At 39.7% G+C, this 22,159-nt stretch overlaps 1 protein-coding gene across 6 annotated transcripts in view; it reads left to right on the forward strand.

Annotated features, from left to right (window-relative positions):
* Positions 1-21,809, forward strand: part of acads (acyl-CoA dehydrogenase short chain) — a 130,827-nt gene extending 109,018 nt beyond the window's left edge. For all 6 annotated transcript variants that reach the window (XM_072247648.1, XM_072247647.1, XM_072247645.1 and 3 more), the window contains 2 exons: positions 14,049-14,105; positions 20,805-21,809. In XM_072247648.1, coding sequence (XP_072103749.1) covers positions 14,049-14,105; positions 20,805-20,957 — 210 coding nt within the window. In that variant the 3' untranslated portion in view covers positions 20,958-21,809. The remainder of the gene's footprint in view (positions 1-14,048; positions 14,106-20,804) is intronic.
* Positions 21,810-22,159: the final 350 nt, after the last annotated feature.

A 22,159-nucleotide genomic window follows, 5' to 3' on the forward strand; every position in this document is an offset into this window, starting at 1 on the left:
AATACAGGTATCCTTCTTTTATTGAATTGAGTTTATTTAAATATTCTGATTTTTAAAATGTTTTAGTTGTTTCCTTGCCTTCAAGAGCTTTAATAATTATAAATGTGGCTTTTTATCTGGTAAAGTGATATAGTATGTGAAGTGACCTTTAATAAGTTTAAATATTCTCAGAATCAACATAAAATAGTGCTGGAAGATAATATCTATTTTAATCAATTGTAGCGTGTTACAAACTACCCCATCTCCCCATTTCATACTTTCTTTCCTGAATGTTTTCAAATAGCTTATGTTCTTAATTCTATTGTGGCTGATAATTTGCAAAACTCAAAGCTAATCTGAATTTTCTGATGTAAAGGGTGGATTTTTATCCTTGACGTTAATCATCAAATCTTTGAATCTCATTTATCTTGAGCAATTCAGTAGTAACCTTCTTCAGCGTTGAACTCTACAGATAACATCAATTTAATTAATCCAAAGATGCATAGTGAAAGTCTATACAGCTTCACTCACTGAATAAATGGCAGTCTTGAGTTTGATTTAAAATATGCCACTATTTTTTTCTTAAAGTAAATTGAAATTGAAGCAGAAGATTGGGTGTCTTATTTCTTTGACAAATGGTTGTTCTGTTACTGCCTCACTTTAGAGAGCGTAGCCCACATTCCGACTAACAATATGTGCTCTTCCACACTCAAGGTCTCATCCACCTTTCAGGTCAATAAGATCTTTTGAAGACATATATTATATTAAAGGATTGTTTTCTTCCATTGAAATGGATTTTAAAGGGTCTGTGTACTTCACTAGCATATGGTCTACAGAACTGGTTGTGAGCTATTCTAAAAAAAGTCTTTCTTCTTTCAGTTATTCGGAGTTAGTGTTCTGAGCCACCAGTGAACACCAAGGTGACACTGTTATTTTCTAAGTACTTTCTAGTCTTTGAATAGCAGAATCTAGGGATAACTGTTAGTCTTTGGTGAGCGTGCCTCTGCAATATGTTCAGAAGCAATTTCAGCAGTGCTTTTCAAAAATGAATTGAATGTACTGTATATTTGGAGAGGAAATGTTCCTAAGTCTATGGAGAAATTATGTGCATTGAGATAGCTTTTTCAAAGAACCAGCATAGATATAAAGAAATGAATGGGATATCCACCTACCACAAGCGGGCACAATGCTAGATTACAGTGAACTATTCTACACTAGCCACTGTCAGATCTGAAGCAAATATTGCAGCTATAATTATAAAGGCTTTCCTTTCATTTTCACAAGTGCAGCTGCAAGGAAGCTTCAAGCCTCCATATCCAAATCTGCTAAGGAAAAGAATTGCTCTAACCTCAGTCTAATCAATTAATTAATAGCAACAATCAGAGTTATTCACTTTTGGTAGGAAATACAGAAGGTAGGGAATTATTTAATTGGTGATGGATTGGGAAATATTGATGCACAAAGAAATCTGGATGTCATTGCCCACTAGTCACTGAAAAGAGCAGACATGAAGGTGCAATGAGCAGTTTGATTGCAACAGCAGGGATACCTTACTGCAGCTGTACAGGGCCTAGAGACTGCGGCTACAGGGCTATGTCCAATTGTGAACTGCTTATATAAGTGTAGCCCCCCCGGCCACCCTCAGGGTCGCTCGGCTCGCTGTTGTCTAGGGAAACAGCCTCGGCCCCGCCAAACTGGATAATTCGTTTGTGTGGATGCTGTGTGAGGTACCCCACCCCGCCCAAATAACAGACAATACACCAGATGCAATTAAATGATATACAGTTTATAGATATTACTGGAACTATATAATTAATAGAGAATAAAATATAAAAGGAAAATAAAAGGCGCCACACTTATCAAAGTTCAATCTCTTCGTGCACAAAAACTGTTGGAGCTCAAGGACCTTCTTCTTCACCCTGCAACCCCCTCGGACCACCTCGACTGGCCGCCTGGGACCAACAACGGTGGCCGACCAGACGCTCCATACGAGTCCATCTCCATCTCCGTCTCCTCTCCTTGCCGAACGTCCCGCTCGGGGTCCGACCCCGTTAGCGGACATCACAGCACCTCATCCATCCTCTGTCTTGCTCTCCCGCCTTCTGCCCCAAACCCCCTCGCATACAGTATCTTCAAATACACCAAAACCATAACAACTATCCCAATTGGTTAATAGCACCCTCTTATCACCCTCTAAACCAAAATAAGCTGCTAGCGCAAACTTTCTCAGCGTTTAACACAACAAAGCTGCATTCCCCAGATTAACATAACAAAGACGCCATTTTAATTAGCCTCTGCAGTAACATGAAAGTCGAAATCCCTTTACATAAGAAAGCATGTACTTCTTATGGAAGAAATGCAACAGAGGTTCACCCGACTGACCTCTGGTGTGGCAAGACTATTGTATGTTTGAGTCAACTGAGTCTGTATTCACAAAGTTTCAAAGAATGAGGGGGGTCTCAATGAAACATATAACACTCTCAATTACAATAGCTTTGGATCCTTGAACCTAGGTCATTATGTAACCATCATAACAGACTTTATCAGCAAGTGTACCATAGAGGTCAGACTGGGTGTTCCCAAATCAGAAGCCATGTATGAACTACTGAAATCTAGGGCTGTGTTCCTAGCCTATACACAAAAATGAGAAATGACCTCCGTAAGGTTATCGGGAATGCCGAGAGACAATACCAATCCAAATTTGAGACCCAGGCCAGCTATCAGCTATGTCAGGTCTTGCATGCTATGACAGGCTACAAAACGTGTTGGGCAGCATGGCTGACAACAGCACATTTCTTCCTGATGAGCTGAACGGACTCCATATGTACATGTTTTGAACAGAAGGGAATTGGAATATCACCACCCACCCAGACAACTTCCATTGCAACTGAACCCAGATTCACCATTGCAGCTGTCAGGTCAGTCTTCTGGAGAGTGAACCATGGATAGCATTTGACCCAGGTGGTGTCACTAGCCATGTCCTTAGATCATACACAGAAGTATATGCAGACTTGTCTGACCTCTTCCTATTTCAACCCAATTTTCCTATCTCCTTTAAGAAGCTACAATAATCTTCGTACTTGAGAAAAATCAGGCAACATGCCTTAATGACTGTAACACATACAAAATGCTGGAGGAACTCAGCAGGCCAGGCAGCATTTATTGAAAAAAGTACTTTTTTTCAATAGGTAATGCACGACCTGCAGAGTTCCTCCAGCATTTTGTGTATGTTGCTCGGATTCCAGCATCTGCAGATTTTCTCTTGTTTACACTTTAATGACTATTGCCCGGTGTGATGGATATTCACTCCTGGCCAGTAGGTTGTTTGCTAATCTTGCTTTCTAAACATAAGCAGCTGCTACTTGTACGATCACAACTTCCAACTAGTAGTTGTTTGATTTCTGGTTGTAAATGGAAGTCAGTCTTCAGTTCTTAAAATGTAAACAACAAGCAGTAATCAGCTTAAAGGTAAAACAAGTACGGACTGTAGAACAGCAATGCAAACAAGCTTTGTAGATAGACACTGTCTGTGAGAAGTAAGATTTAGCTCACTACACTGGTTTTTTACTGCTCAAGGTGCAGTATAAGACAATAGGTTGTTTAATTTGGCTTGTTTCAAACAGAGAAGCTGATTCTAAGTTGCTTAGTTCAAGGAAGCCTGCAGAACCAGATGGATAATATCATTTACCATATCAAAAAACTGATGTGTTTCTAGTTGGAAGGTTAATGTACTCAAGGAAATTAGCTTTTCAGCATTAATTGTGAACTGTGTGAGATATGTATTAAAAGGGTATCTGAGAAAATATGCATGTGTGAAGTCACTCAGGTGGTATAAATGTAGAGAGCAGTTCAGGCTTATAAGGAGTGGTTGAAGAACTTCAGGAAGAAGGGGTGACTAGAATCCATTACTCTGGCTTGCGTTTCTGTAGCAGATGATAAGCTTGTCTGCATGATTGGTATGTCTTTTTCATTTATAAGAAATTATACCCGTGTTTTGGAAATGCTTTGTGTTTTAGAAATGGCTTGTGATTTGGAAATGGAAATAAGGTAGAACACCTCTGTGAGTTTTAAATGTGTTTTAAATATGGTGTTTTAGATTTTAATGTGTATCATTGAAAATAAATGAACTGAGGTTGGCTGGTGGCGCAATGACATTGGCGCCAGACCCGGGAGAGAACATTCCTGGGTTCGAAACCAGTCGGGTCTGCTCCCAAGTACGCTTTCCATCCGTACTGGGTTGAGTGTTGAGATCCCAACTCGAGCTTGTAAAATAAAGGGAAAATACTGCGAAGATGTCTGTGTGAGGAGTGGTGCACCACACAGTCTCTCTCTCGCTCCGCACCTTGTAAAAAGCCATGAAAAAGACACCATCACGGACGCACAGACGTGCGCGCAGACGCAGACGCACAGACTTGCATGCCCGCAGGCACACACCTAAAAAAAAAGAAAGAAAATAAATTAACTGTGTTTAAACTACTTTGTCAGCTGGAAGTATTTTCGCTTTGGTAGGGAGAGGGATCCCACCACTCAAATAATGGGTATTGGTAGCTAAAACTCACCGTGGAGAATTAAAAGTGGCGGTAATCTAGTCTTTGAAGGTTGGGTAGTTAGAGTATAATCTCTCTTTAGTGGGAGTACCCGTGGCTATTTATATCCATTAGAACTTAAAGACATTGTTTGAGTTTAGAACTTCGTGGTCAGTAAACACAATACCTTCATGCCAGTGGCTCTAATGTCATGAAGTGCTTCGAAAGGACCATTAAGGCACACGTCAGCTCCAGCCTCCTAGACACCCTGCCATTTCTCTACTGCCAAAACAGGTCTATGGCAGATGCCATCTCCCTGGCCTTTCATTCATTTCTGGAACGTCTGGCCAGTAAAGACTCTTATGATAGACTACAGTTCATTGCCCACAGCTCTGCCTGCAATTCTATAATTCCAAGCGAATCCTTTCCAAACTCCTAGACCTGGGGCCTAGCAGTTCCTATCGCAACTGAATGCTTGAATTCCTGAACAAAGGATTGGCAGCACCACCTCCACCATGACTATTCTTAACACTGGTGCCCCGCAAGGTTGTGTCCTCGGCCCCTAACTCTACTCCTGTACACTCGTAACTGCCTGGCCAGACTCTGCTCTAACTTCATCTACAAGTTTGCAGATGACACCTCTGTAGTGGGCCAAATGTCACATAAGGATGGGTCAGAGTGCAGGAAGGAGATATAACCTAGTGACAACAGCCTTCTCTCAATGTCGGTGAAACAAAAGTCATTGACCTCAGAAAAGAGGGTCAGTGCTTTGTTCTAAATCAGCAGTGCTGGGACTGAAAAGTTGGAAAGCTTCACATTCCAAGGTGTGAACATGGCGAATAGCCTGACCTGGTCTAACCATGTGGATGCCAAAGCAAAGCAACACTAAGTGTGGGATGGAATAGAGCAGGCTACAAGTTGGATTTTAAACATGCTGAGAATTTCTCAATAAGCCATGATGTTGTGTGTGTATTAGATGTGGGGGCAGTGGAAGTGTGGAATAGTGTTCAGTGACTTTCCTTATGGGTCTTTACACTGAAGGAATATATTTTTTGTATCAAAACACCAAGTTTAGCCTAAAGCAATTTTAAAAGATCTTCACAGTAGCAGACACTTGAAAAAATATCTAAAACAGAAATAAAGAAGCGAAAGGGAGGGAGGAACAAAAGAATTATCAGCAGAGAAAATGTATCAGGTAAACTAATGGAACCAAGTGCTGACAGAGACTTTGGACCTGATGGCCTGCATCTGAGAATTTTAAAGAAGTATCTGCAAAGATAGTAGAAGCATTGGCTTTGATCCTTTGGATTTCCAGAAAATTGAAAAATTGCAAATATACTGTTTTTAAGGAAAGAGGTAGAGGAAAAAAAAACAATAAACTAGAGGTCAACGTGTCTAATGTTTGTCATTGAGAGAATGCTGGAGTTCATAATTACCAAATCAGTAAAGCACAATACTTAAAAAAATTAAGTAGAGTCAACATAATTGTATAAAAAGGAAATTATGTTTAACAATTTTTAAAAGTTGTTTGAGAATCTAACTAGTACGATAGATGAAAGGGAGCCAGTAAACATAATATAATTGGAATTCCATAAGGCCTTTCATAAGGTATTGCATAAAAGGTTACTTCGCAAGATATGAGCTGTTGGTTTGGTGAGTACTACACACTCAGTGGCCACTTTATTAGGTACACCGGTAAACTCATTAATTCAAATATCTAATCAGTCAATCATGTGGCAGCAACTCAATGTATAAAAGCATACAGACCTGGTCAAGAGGTTCAGTTGTTTAGACCAAACATCAGAATAGGGAAGAAATGTGATCTAATTGACCTCGACCTTGGAATGATTTTTGGTGCCAGATGGGGTGGTTTGAGTATCTCACAAAATGCTGATCTCCTAGGATTTTCACGCACAACAGTCTCTTAGAGTTTACAGAGCATGGTGTAAAAAACAAAAAAAAAAAAATCCGGTCAGTGACAGTTCTTTGGGTGAAAATGCCTTGTTAACAAGAGAGATCAGAGGAAAATGAGCAGACTGGTTTAAGCTGACAGGAAGCTGGCAGTAACTCAAGTAACTACACATTGCAGCAGTGGTGTGCAGAAGGGCATCTCTGAATACACGATGTGTCCAACCTTGAAGTCAATGAGCTACAGCAGCAGAAGACTACACTGAGTCCAGACCTGTACTTAATACAGTAAAGTGACTACTGACAACACACATCAAAGTTGCTGGTGAACGCAGCAGGCCAGGCAGCATCTCTAGGAAGAGGTGCAGTGGACGTTTCAGGCCGAGACCCTTCGTCAGGACTAACTGAAGGAAGAGTGAGTAAGAGGGCCAATACTGGGACCACCATCTATTTACAATTTATATCATAAACACAAGAGATTCTGCAGGTGCTGGAAATCCAGAGCAACACACACAAAATGCCGGAGGAACTCAGCAGGTCAGGTAGTATCTATGGAAATGAATAAACTCTCGACGATCTGGGCCCAGACCCCTCTTCAGGACTGGAAAGGAAGGGGGGAAGATGCCAGAATAAAATGGTGGGAGAAGGGATGGAGGATGAGCTAGAAGATGATAAGTGAAGCCAGGTATATTGGAAAGGGAAAGGGCTGGAGAAGGAATCTGATAGGAGGGGAGAGTGGACCATGGGAGAAAGGGAAGAAGAACTGGCACCCGGGGGAGCTGATTGGCAAGTGAGGTGAAGATGTAAGAGACCAGTGTGGGGAATAGAAGAAGAGGGAAGGGGGAGAGAATTTTTTACCGGAAGGAGAAATCGATGTTCATGTCATCAGGTTGGAAGCTAGCCAGGTGGAATATGAAGTGTTGCTTCTCCATCTTGTAAGTGGTCTCATTGTGACAAAAGAGCAGGACATGGACTGACATGTCCTAATGGAATTAAAATGGTTGGCCACTGGGATATTCCACTCTTGACAAATGAAGTGGTCCCTCATTTTACATCAGGTTTCTCCAGTGTAGAGGAGGATGCATTGGGAGCACCGAATACAGTAGATGACCCTAACAGATTCGCAGGTGAAGTGTTGCCTCACCCGGAAGGACTGTTTTGGGCCCTGAATGGAAGGAAGGGAGGAGGTAAATGGACAGGTGTAGCATTTTGGTTGCTCCAGGAGGCAGATTAGTAGGAAGGGGCAAATGGACAAGGGAATCACGGAGGGAGCATTCCCCGCAGAAAGCGGAGAGCTGGGTGATGGAATTTAACCAACTGATCTGTCTCACTCCTATATGCCTTATCTTTTCCATCTGGGATTTTAACAACAACAGTGTTGTCATCTATAAATTTTTAAGTGGTACTTGAGCTGTTCTTAGCCACACAGTCGTATTTGCAGGGGCAGTAGAGCAGTAGGCTAAGCACACATCCTTGATGGGCGCCTGTGTTGATTATTAGCAAGGGTACTCGAATGTAATGTTAATCATTATTGCAAGAACTTATAGAACACAAAAGTAGGCAAGGCTTCCTGTTAACCGTACAGGAGTTAGGCAAGAAAACACCCGGAATTCTGAATATGGTTTGGTCTCTATGTTTCAGAAACATATACTTCCCTGGGAGGGAATTGCACATGGGATTCACAGGATTGTTCCTTGAGTTCAAGGATTTGCCTGATGAGAAAGGATTGAGGTAAATTGGGCCTATATTCTCTGAAGATTGAGGAGGAATCAAATTGAAACAAATAAGATTCATGGCATGCTCTGAACATGAATATGGTTGCATGGTAGTGTAAGGGTTAGTGCAGTCATTTTACAATTCCAGTGATCATTGATTGGGGTTTGATTCCTGCCACTGTCTGTGAGGAGTTTGTATGTTCTCCCCGTGACCGTGCAGGTTTCCTCTGGGCGCTCCTGTTTTCTCCCACATTCCAAAGGCGTATGGTTAGGGTTAGTAAGTTTTGGGCATACTGTGTTGATATTGGAAGCGTGGTGACACTTGTGGATTGCCCCAGCACAATCCTCACTGATTTGATTTGACGCAAGTGACACGTTTCACTGTACGTTGTGATGTTTTGACATACATGTGACAAATAAAGCTAATCTTTAATTTTAGTCTTTAATCTGATGGGGAATCTACAACTAGAGGACATAGTCTTACAATGGATAGGTGGAGTAAGTGATTCTCTGAGGATTTTGAACTCTCAGAATTCTATACCGGGGAATATTCAAGTCTGAAATAGACTTATTAGGCTATCAGCAAATGAAGAGTCGCAGGGATTAGGAAGAAGGCTAATAATCAGATCAGCGATGATTTTATTGAATGGGGGACAAGACCTGAGGGGCTACTCTTTCCTTTGCTGTAATGGAATGCATACCTTCCTTATGTCCTTAAGTATTACATTGGATTAGAAGGGCAATGCTTTCTTACAAAGCGATGTCGCTTAGCAGCAGAGCAGCTCAGCTACACTGATTGTTATTTGGATTAAAATAATCAAGGAGATAACACATTCACAGTAAGTCGATTTCTTTTAAAGCTTCATTTCGGTTTCAAGGTCAAACTAAGCCTTATCTACCCAGAGTAATTTTAATTGGTAGGAGCATCCAAATCTGTATCATTATTGCTTTGTGGTTTATATATAAAATTGAGTTATGTACATACAATCAATCTATCTCATGTCTTTATATTTATTATGCTTTTTTAAATTATTATGTTCTTTCTCTTATTGTGTTTTTTTTGTGCTGCATCAGATTTGGAGTAGCAATTATTTCATTCTCCTTTACTCTTGTGTACTGGAAAAGACATTAAGCAATCTTGGATCTTGAACCTTGAATCTATAGTGTGATTTGCAAGGAGTTAAGAGGCTGATTGTTGAGCTCATTTTTATATTAGATCAGATAGAATGGAGGCATTAGAATTGAGGGAGGATTTCTATGAAACTTGTCAATTGGATTAATATTTTATTCTATCATCAGATGCATCTTGGCATTTTCAGTAGTGCACTTTAACTTTTCAAAAGTTTCATTGTCTTTATTGGACCTTCTGGTCAAGATGGTGCCAGCATACAGTGCTCCCCCAGTTGACACATTCCAGATAGCAAAAGAAAATAGCTTTTTTACTTCTTTTACTTCTGATTTTCACCTTAAGTGTGTTTCTGGGACTGTTAGAGCCTGCGATTTACAGCTTGGAGATCGTTTGATTGATCCAGCACTTTGCTGACTCAGAGAATATTCCAGAAAGCGAGTGCATACTCAGACGGCTTCAATGCAGAGAAACTTCGAGCCGGGCTGCAAGCTGACGTTTGACTCCATTTCACCATTTAAAACGTGAATTAATCGCGTAGAGGGAGACTGAGACAATGAGGCAAATGCTGAAGGCAAGCGAGAGTTTTGGCGATGACTGCCGGAGGAGCGTTCTGTGAGCGGCGTATGGCAGGCGGGCAGGCCTCTCTGCCTTGTGTGACATTCCTCTCTTTCAATGAATATTGGTGATATCGTAGGATGACATCATGGTTCCGCACTTGTGGGTTGGACTATTGTTATTTATGGACTGTAGACTTCTTCAGACTGATGGTTTTTATATTCTGTGTTTTTTTAAGTGCCTGTCCCTCTTCCTTTTTGTTGTGCAAGGGGAAGGGATTTGGGGCTTGATGTTCTGTTAGTTTTTAGTGAGGGGGAAGGATTATTTTTGGGGGTCAATGTTCCTGTTCTTTTTTGTGTGTGTGTGTGTGGGGGGGGTATTAATGACTGGGATGCCATTCTCTTTTGTACAGGTTGGTGGGATTGATATTTCTCTCTGAATGACTTTCTTGTGTTTACTTTGTTTCATGGCCATCTGGAGAAATACAAATGTCAGAGTTGTATATGGAGGGTACCTCATACTCCCATATGATTTACAGTTGTGAATTTATAAATTGTGGAGAGTCAACATAATGCCAAATAGCAATAACCTTTCAATGCAGTTTAGTAAAATGTTATAATCTTGATGAGAGTTGGTTAATTGTAAATAGGACTACATAGATTTTATTGATAATTGCTGTGTTTCGGGATGGTGCCAAAAATTCAGAACATAACATTGCATGCCAGTCCAACAGAAAAATGTCTTGGAAATTAAAAAATTGACAAAGTGGACTCTTTATGTAAGCCTTTGTGGAAAGCAGGGTTCCCTAATGTATGTCACAGCCATAAGAACAAAGGAAATAGAAGCTGGATTGGACTATACAGCCATAAAATACATATATAGATAGATAGGTACTTTATTGATTTTAAAGAAAATTACAGTGTCACAGTGGCATTGCAAGTACTCGGATATACAAATGTACAAATATTAGAAGAGAAGCAAGAAAAAAATAAGTTACCTCAGACAGCCTAACAGGAGGGGGTCATCACTTCCCCAGCTATAGGTTGACTCATTATAGAGCCTAATGGCCGAGGGTAAGAATGACATCATATAGCGCTCTTTGGAATAGCGTGGTTGTCTTAGTCTGTTACTTAAAGTGCTCCTCATTTCAGCCAAGATGGCATGCAGGGGTGAGAAACGATGTCCAGAATTGCCAGGATTTTCTGTAGGATCATTTGTTCTACCACAGCCTCCAGTGTGTCCAGTTTGACTCCTATAACAGAGCCAGCCTTTCTATTCTGTTTATTGAGCCTGTTGGCATCACCTGTGTTGATGCCAATGCCCCAGCACACCACTGCATGCAAGATTGTACTGACAACAACAAACTGGTAGAACATGCGAAGGGGAGGCTTACATACTCCAAAGGACCTCAGTCCTCTCAGGAAGTAGAGGCAACTCTGACCCTCTTTGTACACAGCCTTTGTGTTGGTGCTCCACTCAAGTCACACCCCCAGATACTTGTAGGTCTTCACCACATTCCATGTCCTTACTATTAGTAGTAACAGGGAACAATGCAGCCTTGGTCTTCCTAAAGTCCATCACCATCTCCTGTGTCTTGCTAATGTTGAGCTGCAGATGATTCAGCTTGCACCATTTAACAATGTCCTCCACCAGGGCTCTGTGTTCATCCTCCCATCCTTCCTTTATACACCAAACTATTGCGGAGTCATCAGAGAATTCCTGTAGATGACATGACTCAGTGTTGTATCGAAAGTCCGAGATATACAGGGTAAACAGGAAGGGAGCCAGTACAGTCCCCTGTGGGGCTTCAGTGCTGCTTATAGCCATGTCTGACACACAGCTCTGAAACCACACAAACTGTAGTCTGCCAGTCAGGTAATCCATTATCCAGGGTACAATGGAAGTGCCAAGCTTCATTGTACAGAGCTTTTCCTGGAGCAATGAGGACTGTATGGTATTGAGGGCAATCTTTCCACCGTTCTTAAAAATCATGGCAGTTCTTTGTTTTAGCTTCAACCCTGCTTCCCTTCCCAAATGCTGCAATTGCATTTTATGAAGTTTTTAGAAACACAGGACCGGTTTGTGTATAGTTTACCAAAAAGAGCAAGGAAGTAGATTGCCAGGTAATGAGAGTTTGACTGAAGGATGAATGTGCTATTAAAAGAAAACCCATCCCTTCTAGTATCTCTATAGGATCTACTATGTAGACCTAGCAGGGAAGTATCTCACCCAAAGGATCAAAGTCCAAGGCCAAAGTAAATTTATTAACCCAGTATGTATATGTCACCATTTACTACCCTGAGATTTATTTTCTTGTAGGTATTCACAGTAGAACGAAGAAACACACTCGAATCCATGAAAAGCTACACACAAAGACTGACAAGATAACCAATGTGCAAAAGGCAAACTGTGCAAATACAAACAGACAACATTTCTATTACATTTCTTTTGTTGTTCCCCCACCCGCAATGCGTTTTCTTCCATCTCTTTCTGTTAGCATCCTTTTCTGCCCATCCCCTCTCCATCCTGAGTTCAACACTAATGGAAACTGGTTCTCTTCCTTCACTTTTTTGTGTTTGTTGAATTTATATCATAGGCTTGAAGTTTGCTTTAGAGAAAAAAATGAAATAAAAGCTTCTAGTAATGGGAATTTTCCCAAAGGAATAGGACTCATAGAACTAATTAAACAAACTCATTTTGAAATGGCAGAATCAGAGGTGGTCTGGTTTGTGCCAGAAGATAATAACAAGTTAATAGGACCCATTGAATATTGATGCACAATACCGCAATCAACATCTGAAAGAGAAACACAGGTGCATGTAATCAGAGACTGTAACTGAATAAAAATAGCAAAAATCTTTGAACTAGAGGATCCTTGTGGGAATTGAGAGAGGAAGTGTAGAGATGGTGTTTTGATTCATTAGGTACATTTAAAGCAAAGGTTGATAGGTTCTTAATTAGTAAGGGCACCAAAGGTTATGGGGAGAAAGCAAGAGAATGAGGCTGAGAGCGGTAATAAATCAGCCATGATTGAATGCTGCAGCAGGCTCGATGGGCAGAATAGCCTAATTCTGCTCCTATGTCTTATAGTCTTATGTTTCTCTTAGCTGGCATGTCTAGACTTAATGGTCATGATTTCAAAATAAGGAATCTGCCATTCAAGACAGAGTTGAGAATACATTTTTCCATCCAAGGTGATGCAGAAGCTAAGTCGACAAGTATATTCAAGACAGAGATTCATAGAATGATAAGGAATCAAGGGATTTGGGGTTCGCACAGGATATTCAGGTTGGGGTAAGGTATTCACCATAATATTATCAAATGCTTGAGAAGGCACAAGAGGCCATATAGTTCTTCTAGTTCTATTTTCCCTGTCAGGCTTGAAGAATTGATTGTGTAGGTTGTTGAATTACAATCAAAAACTGAACCTCAAGTTTGATTTCAACAATTTCATGGCTTGTTGCAGTTTACTATATGCCGTTGTAATGATGATAATATGCAATATTCGGTCTTGAAAAGCTGCACACTACATCCTAGTCTATAATTTAAAATGTTGTAATTCATTAATTGTCTGGTAATTGCCAGCACCAGCTCCAGGGGATATTGTAGCCTGTGTCACTTTAATGAAATCTTGATACTTTGCAATGTTTTTATAAGCTTTCATATATATTTTTAATAGCTTGCTGAGTCTACAGAACACTCCAGCTTGCAATATATCAGCTATTATGGGCAAATTCATCTTCTGCCTATTTAATATTGCAGCACTGTAGCAACCAGCAATCCTGATAAGCTGTAAAATACAAGAAACAATGGCAATGTACGCTGTTTGCTACTTTTTTCCCAGCTGTGAGCTTACTAAGTACTATTTGAGGCCATCTGTACAAACCCGTGGGATGAACACTGGCTAGAAACTGAAAATGATGATCAAATGTTTTTGAAGAAGCTCATGCGCAATTGGTTCATTGTTACCATGACTGAGGAATTAACTGAGAAGTAGAATTGAGGTTATTTCCTGTGTGATGGAACCTCAATTTAGTGCATAACCACTTCTCCTGGTTCCAGATGAGTCTTGTAACATGGTTTTTGAAATAGTTGCAGCGTAAATTTTGTATTGATATTACCCAATATAATCTGTAGCTTGTAGTAAAGTTGAGACATAACATCTAAATTATGCATAGAATAAAATGCTGCTGGCTCAGTATAACTAAAATTTTATGTTTTTACCCTAATTTACAGGAAGCTGCAATGGCCAAACTGGCAGCATCTGAGTCTGCAACATCTATTGCTCATAAAGTAAGTGCTGAGATTTTCATCACTGAATTTTGATTAAGATGTACATTAGCATTATGTGTGTTTATGCATAGATAAGGAGTGGCTGCTAATTCCCACCAGAGTTTCCCAATACGATGAGTTCTTCATTAGATAACCCTTTACATTGAGTTGAGAATTTGAAGTGCTGATACAGTACTTTTAGTAATTTTAATTACTGATCTAGTAATTTCAAAGGTGAAAAATAAACTGTTGATTCATTATGGAATGTTGCTCTCCATCTCTGAACATCTGATCAAGATTGTTTGATGTTATTTTAGAGTACACAAGTGTAAAGGAGAACAAAATAACTGTTACTCCAGATCCGATGCAGCACAAAAAAAAACAATAAGATAAAGAATACTGTAATAGTAAAAACATATTAAATATAAATGAATATGATAAGTTATATACATAGATTGATTGCATGTCAGTAAAATGACACTGGGCAGAGTAGTGTCTGTACTTAAGGTGACTGACAGGAAATGATAAAGTAGTGGTGGTTGGGGGTGTGGAGAGGTGCGTTAGTGGATGGAGGTGTTGTTCAGTCTTACTGCTTGGGGAAAGTACCTGTTTTTGAGCCTGGTGGTCCTGGTATGGATGGTATGTAGCCTCCTCCCTTATGGGAGTGGGACAAACAATCCATGAGCAAGGATGATCAACAGAACAATATTAATGATGGCTGCCATCTGTCCACTTTTAGACCTGGAGAATATTTCATAGACCAGTGAACTTTTATGGAAGTCCTATGATACCCTTTCAATTTTTAGTATAATATTGTTGATTTTCTAGACTATTGTGCTAAGATTCCATTACCCGATCACTGAAGGTCAGGAAAATGGCAAGCCATTAGAAATGCTAGATTAGCTCCTTAATGTTCTGAGACTGTGCCATGACATCTGTACGTCTTCATCCCTGATTCATTCCCACATCATTTCAAACATTCTCGGCATTTGCATCATGTGTGGGTTGTCATTTCGAAGCAGATGTACTGTGATGTCTGGAACAGATCTCTGACTATAATTTAAAAAGGGAAATGTTATTAAATGTTTCAAAAAAGGTAATGTCAGAGGGAATATCGGACCTTATAATAAATACAGAAACACAATGTTGAGGTAGAATTCTGACCTGAAGTTGTTTCAGAAGTTAGCTTTGCACCATTTTATGTATTTTGTTACATGATTTTACTTTCACATGGAGCCATTTTCAACATTTCAGTAAATTTATGTAATAAACATTCCCATGATCTGTCTTTGCCGCCAGTTTTTTACAGCGTATAAGAAAAGGACAAAGCAGTAGCAAGTAGAGAATTTCATGTCTTCAAAGGTTCAAAGGTCAAATTTAATGTCAGAAAAATGTATACAATATACATCCTGAAATGCTTTTTCTTCACAGACATCCACAAAAACAGAGAAGTGCCCCAAAGAATGAACGACAGTTAAACATGAGAACCCCAACGTCTCCCCTAGCTCCCCCTCCCGCACGTAAGCAGCAGCGAGCAACAATCCCCCCCCCCCACCAGCAAAAATAAAAGCGCATTGGTACAATCACCGAGCCCAGGAGTATCCAAAATTCGACAACCCACAGGTTGTCAAGGGAGAGGGAGGTGTCCCCCATTTTCACAGCGAGCGGGAGACATAACAACAATCTACTGGTTTATGATGTTAAAAGTCCATTTCGTCGCTTTTTTCGAGCTCTGTGTCCAAAGATCGCAAAGACCTCGGGTCTTCGGGCCCACAGTGAAAGATTTTCCAGCCTCCCCAGTGACACGAGTCTCCTGCCATGAGATTTTTGAGATTTGAGCATGAGCATTCTCTGCAAATGACTAAATGTCATTCTGTGATTAATTAGAAAATATAGATGAATTGTTTAGCTAGGTTGAGAAAAGATGGTAGAAGGGTTGGTGTCACAGTTTTAATTTGTAGAGCAGTAACTTAACCTGTTAGCCTGTAAGATGAATTAGCAGGTATATTGGATGCAATTAGGAAACCTATTAAAAGGTGGCCTTTTAGTAGTTGAACATGGAAAGGTAATTATTAGATCACAATGTTGTACTGTGGTATTTGAAAACTTCCTTGCATGCTCCAAGATTAAGTTGTGATGCATTAGGTTTTTGGAGCTCAGAACATGATGTGGGAAGAGGATATTGAAGAACACCCATCATTCTGTGCACAGTGCACACTCAGAAGGAGTGAGACGCTCTGAGGAATTATCCAGCAATATGACCTGGGCACCTGAAGGCTCCAGAGGGCATGGGTAAAGAATGTGATTTATTCATGTCAAAGACTTGATAATCACCATACCAGCCCACTGATCGTTAAAAGCTACAGAGGCTCTGTACCTGTCCAAAGGAATGTGCTTTAAGATCAAAGGACTGCTACACTACTGTTGTTTAGAAAGGGTGGTAATTGTTTTATTATTGTCATGTGTACCAAAATACAGTGAAAAGCTTTTGTGTGCATGCCATCCTGACAGATCATTCTATACATAAGTACATCAAAATAGGGGAAAAAATGCAGAATGTAGTGTTACTGTTACAGAGAAAGTGTGGTGTAGATAGACAAATAGGACCCAAGCGCCATGATGAAGTACACTGAGAGATCAAGGGTTCATCTGTATTGTTTGGGAGGCCCATTCGAGAATCTTATAACAGTGGGATAGAATCTGTCCTTGAGTCTGCTGGGAGGTGTTGATTCAATCAGTGAAGGGGGTCTGGTTTTTGTGATGGATATTGATATGATGAAAGAGATAAATAAAGTAATTATTCATTCCCTCCAGATAGAATGACACTGGAATTGCACCAAGGGACAGCTGTAAGGGAGTGCCCACGTTGGCATCAGACCAGTACTCAGTGAATACCTGGGCCAGTCTTGATCGGGCTAACACCAAGGGAGGACCAGGCTATTAATTGGTTAACTGGAGTGTTTCCTTCATCAGCACCTTGGAGATTTGGCACAAGGCAGATATGGGAGCTTTGGCTATATTTGGCTGCATACTTCTGCTGTAACCTGCAAGGATACAGAACAAGAAGATGGGATTAGACTAGGCAGCTCTTTCACCTCAACTACATCCATTCATATCTTCTTGATGAGAATAGTTGCCTGCCCACAGTAGTAGTTCCAGCGAGATGCGACGATCTTAATCTACATCTGTTCTAAGTGATTGCACTGTATCCCTTGTATCACAACTGACATCATATAAAGTGAGTATGCATCATGTCTACTTCACAGTTCAAACTAGACATCAAAACCTGGAAATAAGGGAAAATAAGTGCATTGGAACTTAGATTGCAGAATTTGACTTAGTGACTTTCCATTTCTCAACAAAATTCTGTATCCCTTTGCTGTCCAGAAGTCCCTTTGATATTTATACCAAAACCAACAACCAACGCTGTTGAATTAGATATAATGTGGAATTAAAATATGACTTTTGGCTAATAAATATCAATTCACTTTTTGAAGCATGAAAAAGCAAAATTATAAATGATGCCTAGGTTGTCTGGCATCAAACAATGTAAGGAATCTACTATTGACTGTAAGGTTATTGAAATTATCAGCCTGCTTTGCAACAGGATGAGAGAAATACAGGAAAATACATATAGCTCAAACTGATAAAAATCTTAAATTCTGATTTGTGTGGAGGAATGTATATTGAATGAGAAATTCAGTTTGGAGGCTCACATTAATAAAATCTGTAAAATAAAAAGGAAAGCTTTAGAAATGCTTAACAATTGAAATGAAGTTCAATTACTGAAAGAGTTGATTTATTACTCATGAATGATGAGATCTTTATCTACATGCAGGTCTTTTGAATGAACGTGTCCCCGATTTCTCATATTTTGACTCTCAGTATTATACTTTGAAAACTAATGCTGATCGCTTCATTGTAGATAAGTTCACCATAAAATACATTCTCTTGGATCCAGTACTGGAGCAATAACATAGATGGGCTGAGATGTAAATAAATGATAAACGTAAGAGGTTCTGTAGATGTAGATGAAATCAAGAACAAAACACACAGAATGCTGGAGGAACTTAGCAGGTTAAGCAGCATCTATAGAGAGGAATAAACAGTTGATGTTTTGGGTCGAGGGCCTTCATCAGGACTGGAGTGGAAGGGGCAAGAAGCCAGAATAAAAAGGTGGGTGGAGGAGAAGGAGTACTAGCTGGTAGATGATAGGTAAAACCAGGTGAGGGGGAAAGTGTGTGGGTGGGGGAGGGAGATGAAGTGAGAAGCTGGGTGAAAGAGGTAAAGGGCTGAAGAGGAAGGAATCTGATAGGAGAAGATGGCAAACCAAATGTAAATAAATCTATTGCAGTATAAATGGGTGAAGGGTAAAAGCAAATTACTTTTACTTTAACAATTGAAATGAAGTTCAAAAACCGAAAGAGTTGATTTATTACTCATGAAGGATGAGGTCTCTATCTACATACAGATCTTTAGAAGAATCTGGGAAACAGACCCCTCAGTTAATGGTAGGGATCCATGGTATAAAAAAGGCTGGGGACCCCTGCTTTGAAGGGAGAACACTCTAAAGACTCAGGGAGGAGGCGGCCCTTCTAAATTGATAATGGAATACATTTGCAAAGAACTACTTTCTCAATTAGTACCCCTAACTTAGAATCATCAGCAAATTCTCTATTCATGTATGCATGTTAATATCCAAATCATTTACAAAAATAGTGAATAACGGAGGTACCAACATTGACCCACTAGTCAGAGAATCCAGTCTCCAGTCAGAGAATTGACCTTAATTCATTACTGTTTGCTTCCTATCATAGAATCAGTTCTGAATCTTGCTAGCTCCCCATGGTCCCTAGTGATCTAACCTTCCAGATAAGCCTGCCATGTGGGACTTTATAATTCCCTATAGACAGCATCCATTGACCTACCTTCATTAATTGCCTTAGCAATGCTTCAAAAAACTGATGTGACCTCCCTCTCTCAAAACCATGCTGGCTATTCCTGATCAGGCCTTGGTATCCAAGTGATGGTCGATCTTCTCCCTCAGAATTCCCTCCAATAATTTCCCTACAACTGAAGTCTGGCTCACTGGCCTGTAGTTTCCTTGCCTGTCCTTGCTACTCTTCCTGAACAATGGAACAATATTAGCCACCCTTCAGTCTTCCAGAACCTTGCCAAGTGGCTAATGACAAAATCTCTACAACAGCCTCTGCGATTTCTTCTTTGGCCTCCTTTAAGGCCCAGAGGGAGCACAAAATACCTCCTTCCTTGTTATATGCATCTGATCCAAGACCTCACTACTTATCGCCCTCATGCCTTTGACAGCTATGATTTTCTCCTTAGTAAACACTGAGGAGATACAGCCAATAAAAGTCTCAACCATCTCCTGAGGCTCCACACATAGAATATCCTGATGATCTTTAAGAGGATGTAGTCTCTCCCTAGTCACTGTTTAATATCACTGAAGAACCTCTTGGGATTGTAGACTGCTAGGCGAAATATGAGGTGCTGTTCTTTTAGTTTACATTTGGCCTGCAATTCTATCATAGTTTATTGCAATATTCACTAGAAACACACTAAATAGACTTCCTCCAGAAAGTACGTTTTGGAGCTGGATTATGTTTAGTATTGTTATGACGTGAATGTGTAATTTGCTGTCAGCGGAGAACCATCTTGGCCCCAAATCAGAAGTAGATTGGGTCTGAGTATTTATCTATTTTTCCTTTTCAGTGTAATGCTGAGAGTGAGCTGTGATTTATACATGCTGCTTTCGCCATACTTGAAAATAATATGTGAAGTGCTTTTGGAAACATTTAGAAATGCGATAAGGCTCTATAAAAACATGCACACTGAACCAAAGAACCTATTTTGCAACTGTGAACACTAATAACGAGTGTGGGTCATTACAAATGTTGGCAACGCATTTGCTGTTCAAACATAAATCGGCTGCTATCAACTGGATTGGCAAACATAATGAATAATTATTAAATATGGCAGTGACGAGGCATGTTTGCATCTATGTATGGATATAAATTAGAATATGCTGACTTTGTTATTTCAACGGTACCTTTTGATTTATGTAGAGGCCTGGAATATATTTAAAGCTATGAAATATTTTGATGGCTTTAAGTTCCATCCTGGGAAATAAGAAGTACCTACTGCCCTCTGCTACTTTGGTTGTGGTACGTTTCAGTGCACTTGAGTTTACAGGGAAAGAAGTTTCTAACCTTCCATCACGTTTTGCTCTGAATTAGTTATTTTGTTGTTCCACTTTCAGTTAACTGTGGTTAGTGCATTTTAATTATTGACTTGGGTGTCTACCAAAGGCTAGGTTCTGAATTCCTCAGAGCCTTACTATCATATTCCTGCTTCAGAACTCAGCTTCTTAAATCATGTTATACTCACTTGCTACAAGTTTATATTCTGATGGGGCTGTTGAAGTATTGAAATTGTTGTTCCTGTACCTTGGCTGGCAACATCTGTGAAGGTTACAGAAATTGAACTTGAATTACAGATAAATTAGAGTTGTAGTGCTTTTAGCACTTATAGTATCTAAAAGCAAAGTCTTGGTGTATCTTTTCTTCTGAGTAGAGTGTTTTAAAAATAAATTTTCTCGGTTCTCATAACAAACCCACAAAATGCATGGTTAATTTTTGTTTTAATAGGCCTGTGTTGTTGGTTGTTTACTTAACCTTCTTTTCTGTCTCCTTATTTGTTTAGGCCATGCAAATTCTTGGAGGTATGGGCTATGTAACAGACATGGCAGCAGAGAGGCACTATCGTGATGCCCGCATAACCGAAATCTATGAAGGAACCAGTGAAATCCAGCGCCTGGTCATAGCCAGCCAGTTATTAAAAGCATACAAAGGTTAAGGGTGTCCTTGTGAACAATCTGCTGACAAAATTGTAATTGCTAAATTTAACAGCACTGATAAACAGAAACTGAGATCTAATCCATTGTTGATACTCTGATAAAATGTTGATATCTCGAGAATGGTGAAGTTTTGGTTTGTAAATCAGAAACATATTTGTTAGGATGCAAAGTAGGCTAACCTAAGATATCAGAACAGTGCAAGGGAGCTCCACAGCCAGGGATCACATTTCAAATGAAAGGAAAACATGAACAGCTTTTCAGTAGAAAACTTCAGTGGTTTTAAACCCAATTTAACCTACCCTAATTACTTTTCTTCCCTGCAAGGTGACCTGGTGTATCTGTGAAGTTTACATTGAGATGTCAGGTGGGCTTCGTAGCTCAGTCCACAACTGTGTAAAGTTATACCAAACCAGAGGGAATCAGTAAGGGAGATGGTTTCTAATGTGATCTAAAATTATATGCAAGATTAAAAGGTACGCTCACAGAAGTTCACTAAATTTTTTGAGGCAGTCTTCTGTATAATCTAGATATTATTATGATATTCTGTCTAATTTTTACTTCCTGCATTGCAAATACACATCATTTTATATTTCATAGAATGTTACTGGGTCCTTATTGCTGTTTCACTCAAGTAGAAAGGAGCTGGTAAACATAGTTTTTTCCTTGAAAACTTTTTAATTTGGTGTTCTTATTTCACAATTGAAATCCTCACTAAAATGTCATTGAGTTCCCTGGTTACAGTAAGCACATTATTGTAATTTCTTACCAGAATTTGCTTCTGGATCAGCAACTTAAAAAGAAGCTTAAGCTGTCGCAGAGTGGGTTAATAAAATCTATATATTTAACAGGTATGCAGATCATTTAATTTATGTACTTGTAAGATTAAGCAACATTTTTTATTGCAAGTGCTTTGGGGTTAGTGGAAAGTGATCTCATTAGTAACCCTACCTATGGGGCTTGATTGATGTTAGTACATAGCTCTGATGCCAGTAATGATGAACTAAACAGGTTGAACTCAACCAGGAGAGATTTGCACCAGGAGCCTGAACCTGGATATAATTTAATATGGAATCGATGCAATCACCTGACATGAGGTGTCTAAAGATAAGTCAAATGACAATTCTTATCCACGTGTTCATTGCTGACTGAGGTACAAGAAGGTAGTCTTTCTACTACTCTCAGTAACGGAATTAATACAGTT

The sequence above is a fragment of the Mobula birostris genome, chromosome 31, assembly GCF_030028105.1.
Source record: "Mobula birostris isolate sMobBir1 chromosome 31, sMobBir1.hap1, whole genome shotgun sequence".
NCBI lineage: Eukaryota > Metazoa > Chordata > Chondrichthyes > Myliobatiformes > Myliobatidae > Mobula > Mobula birostris.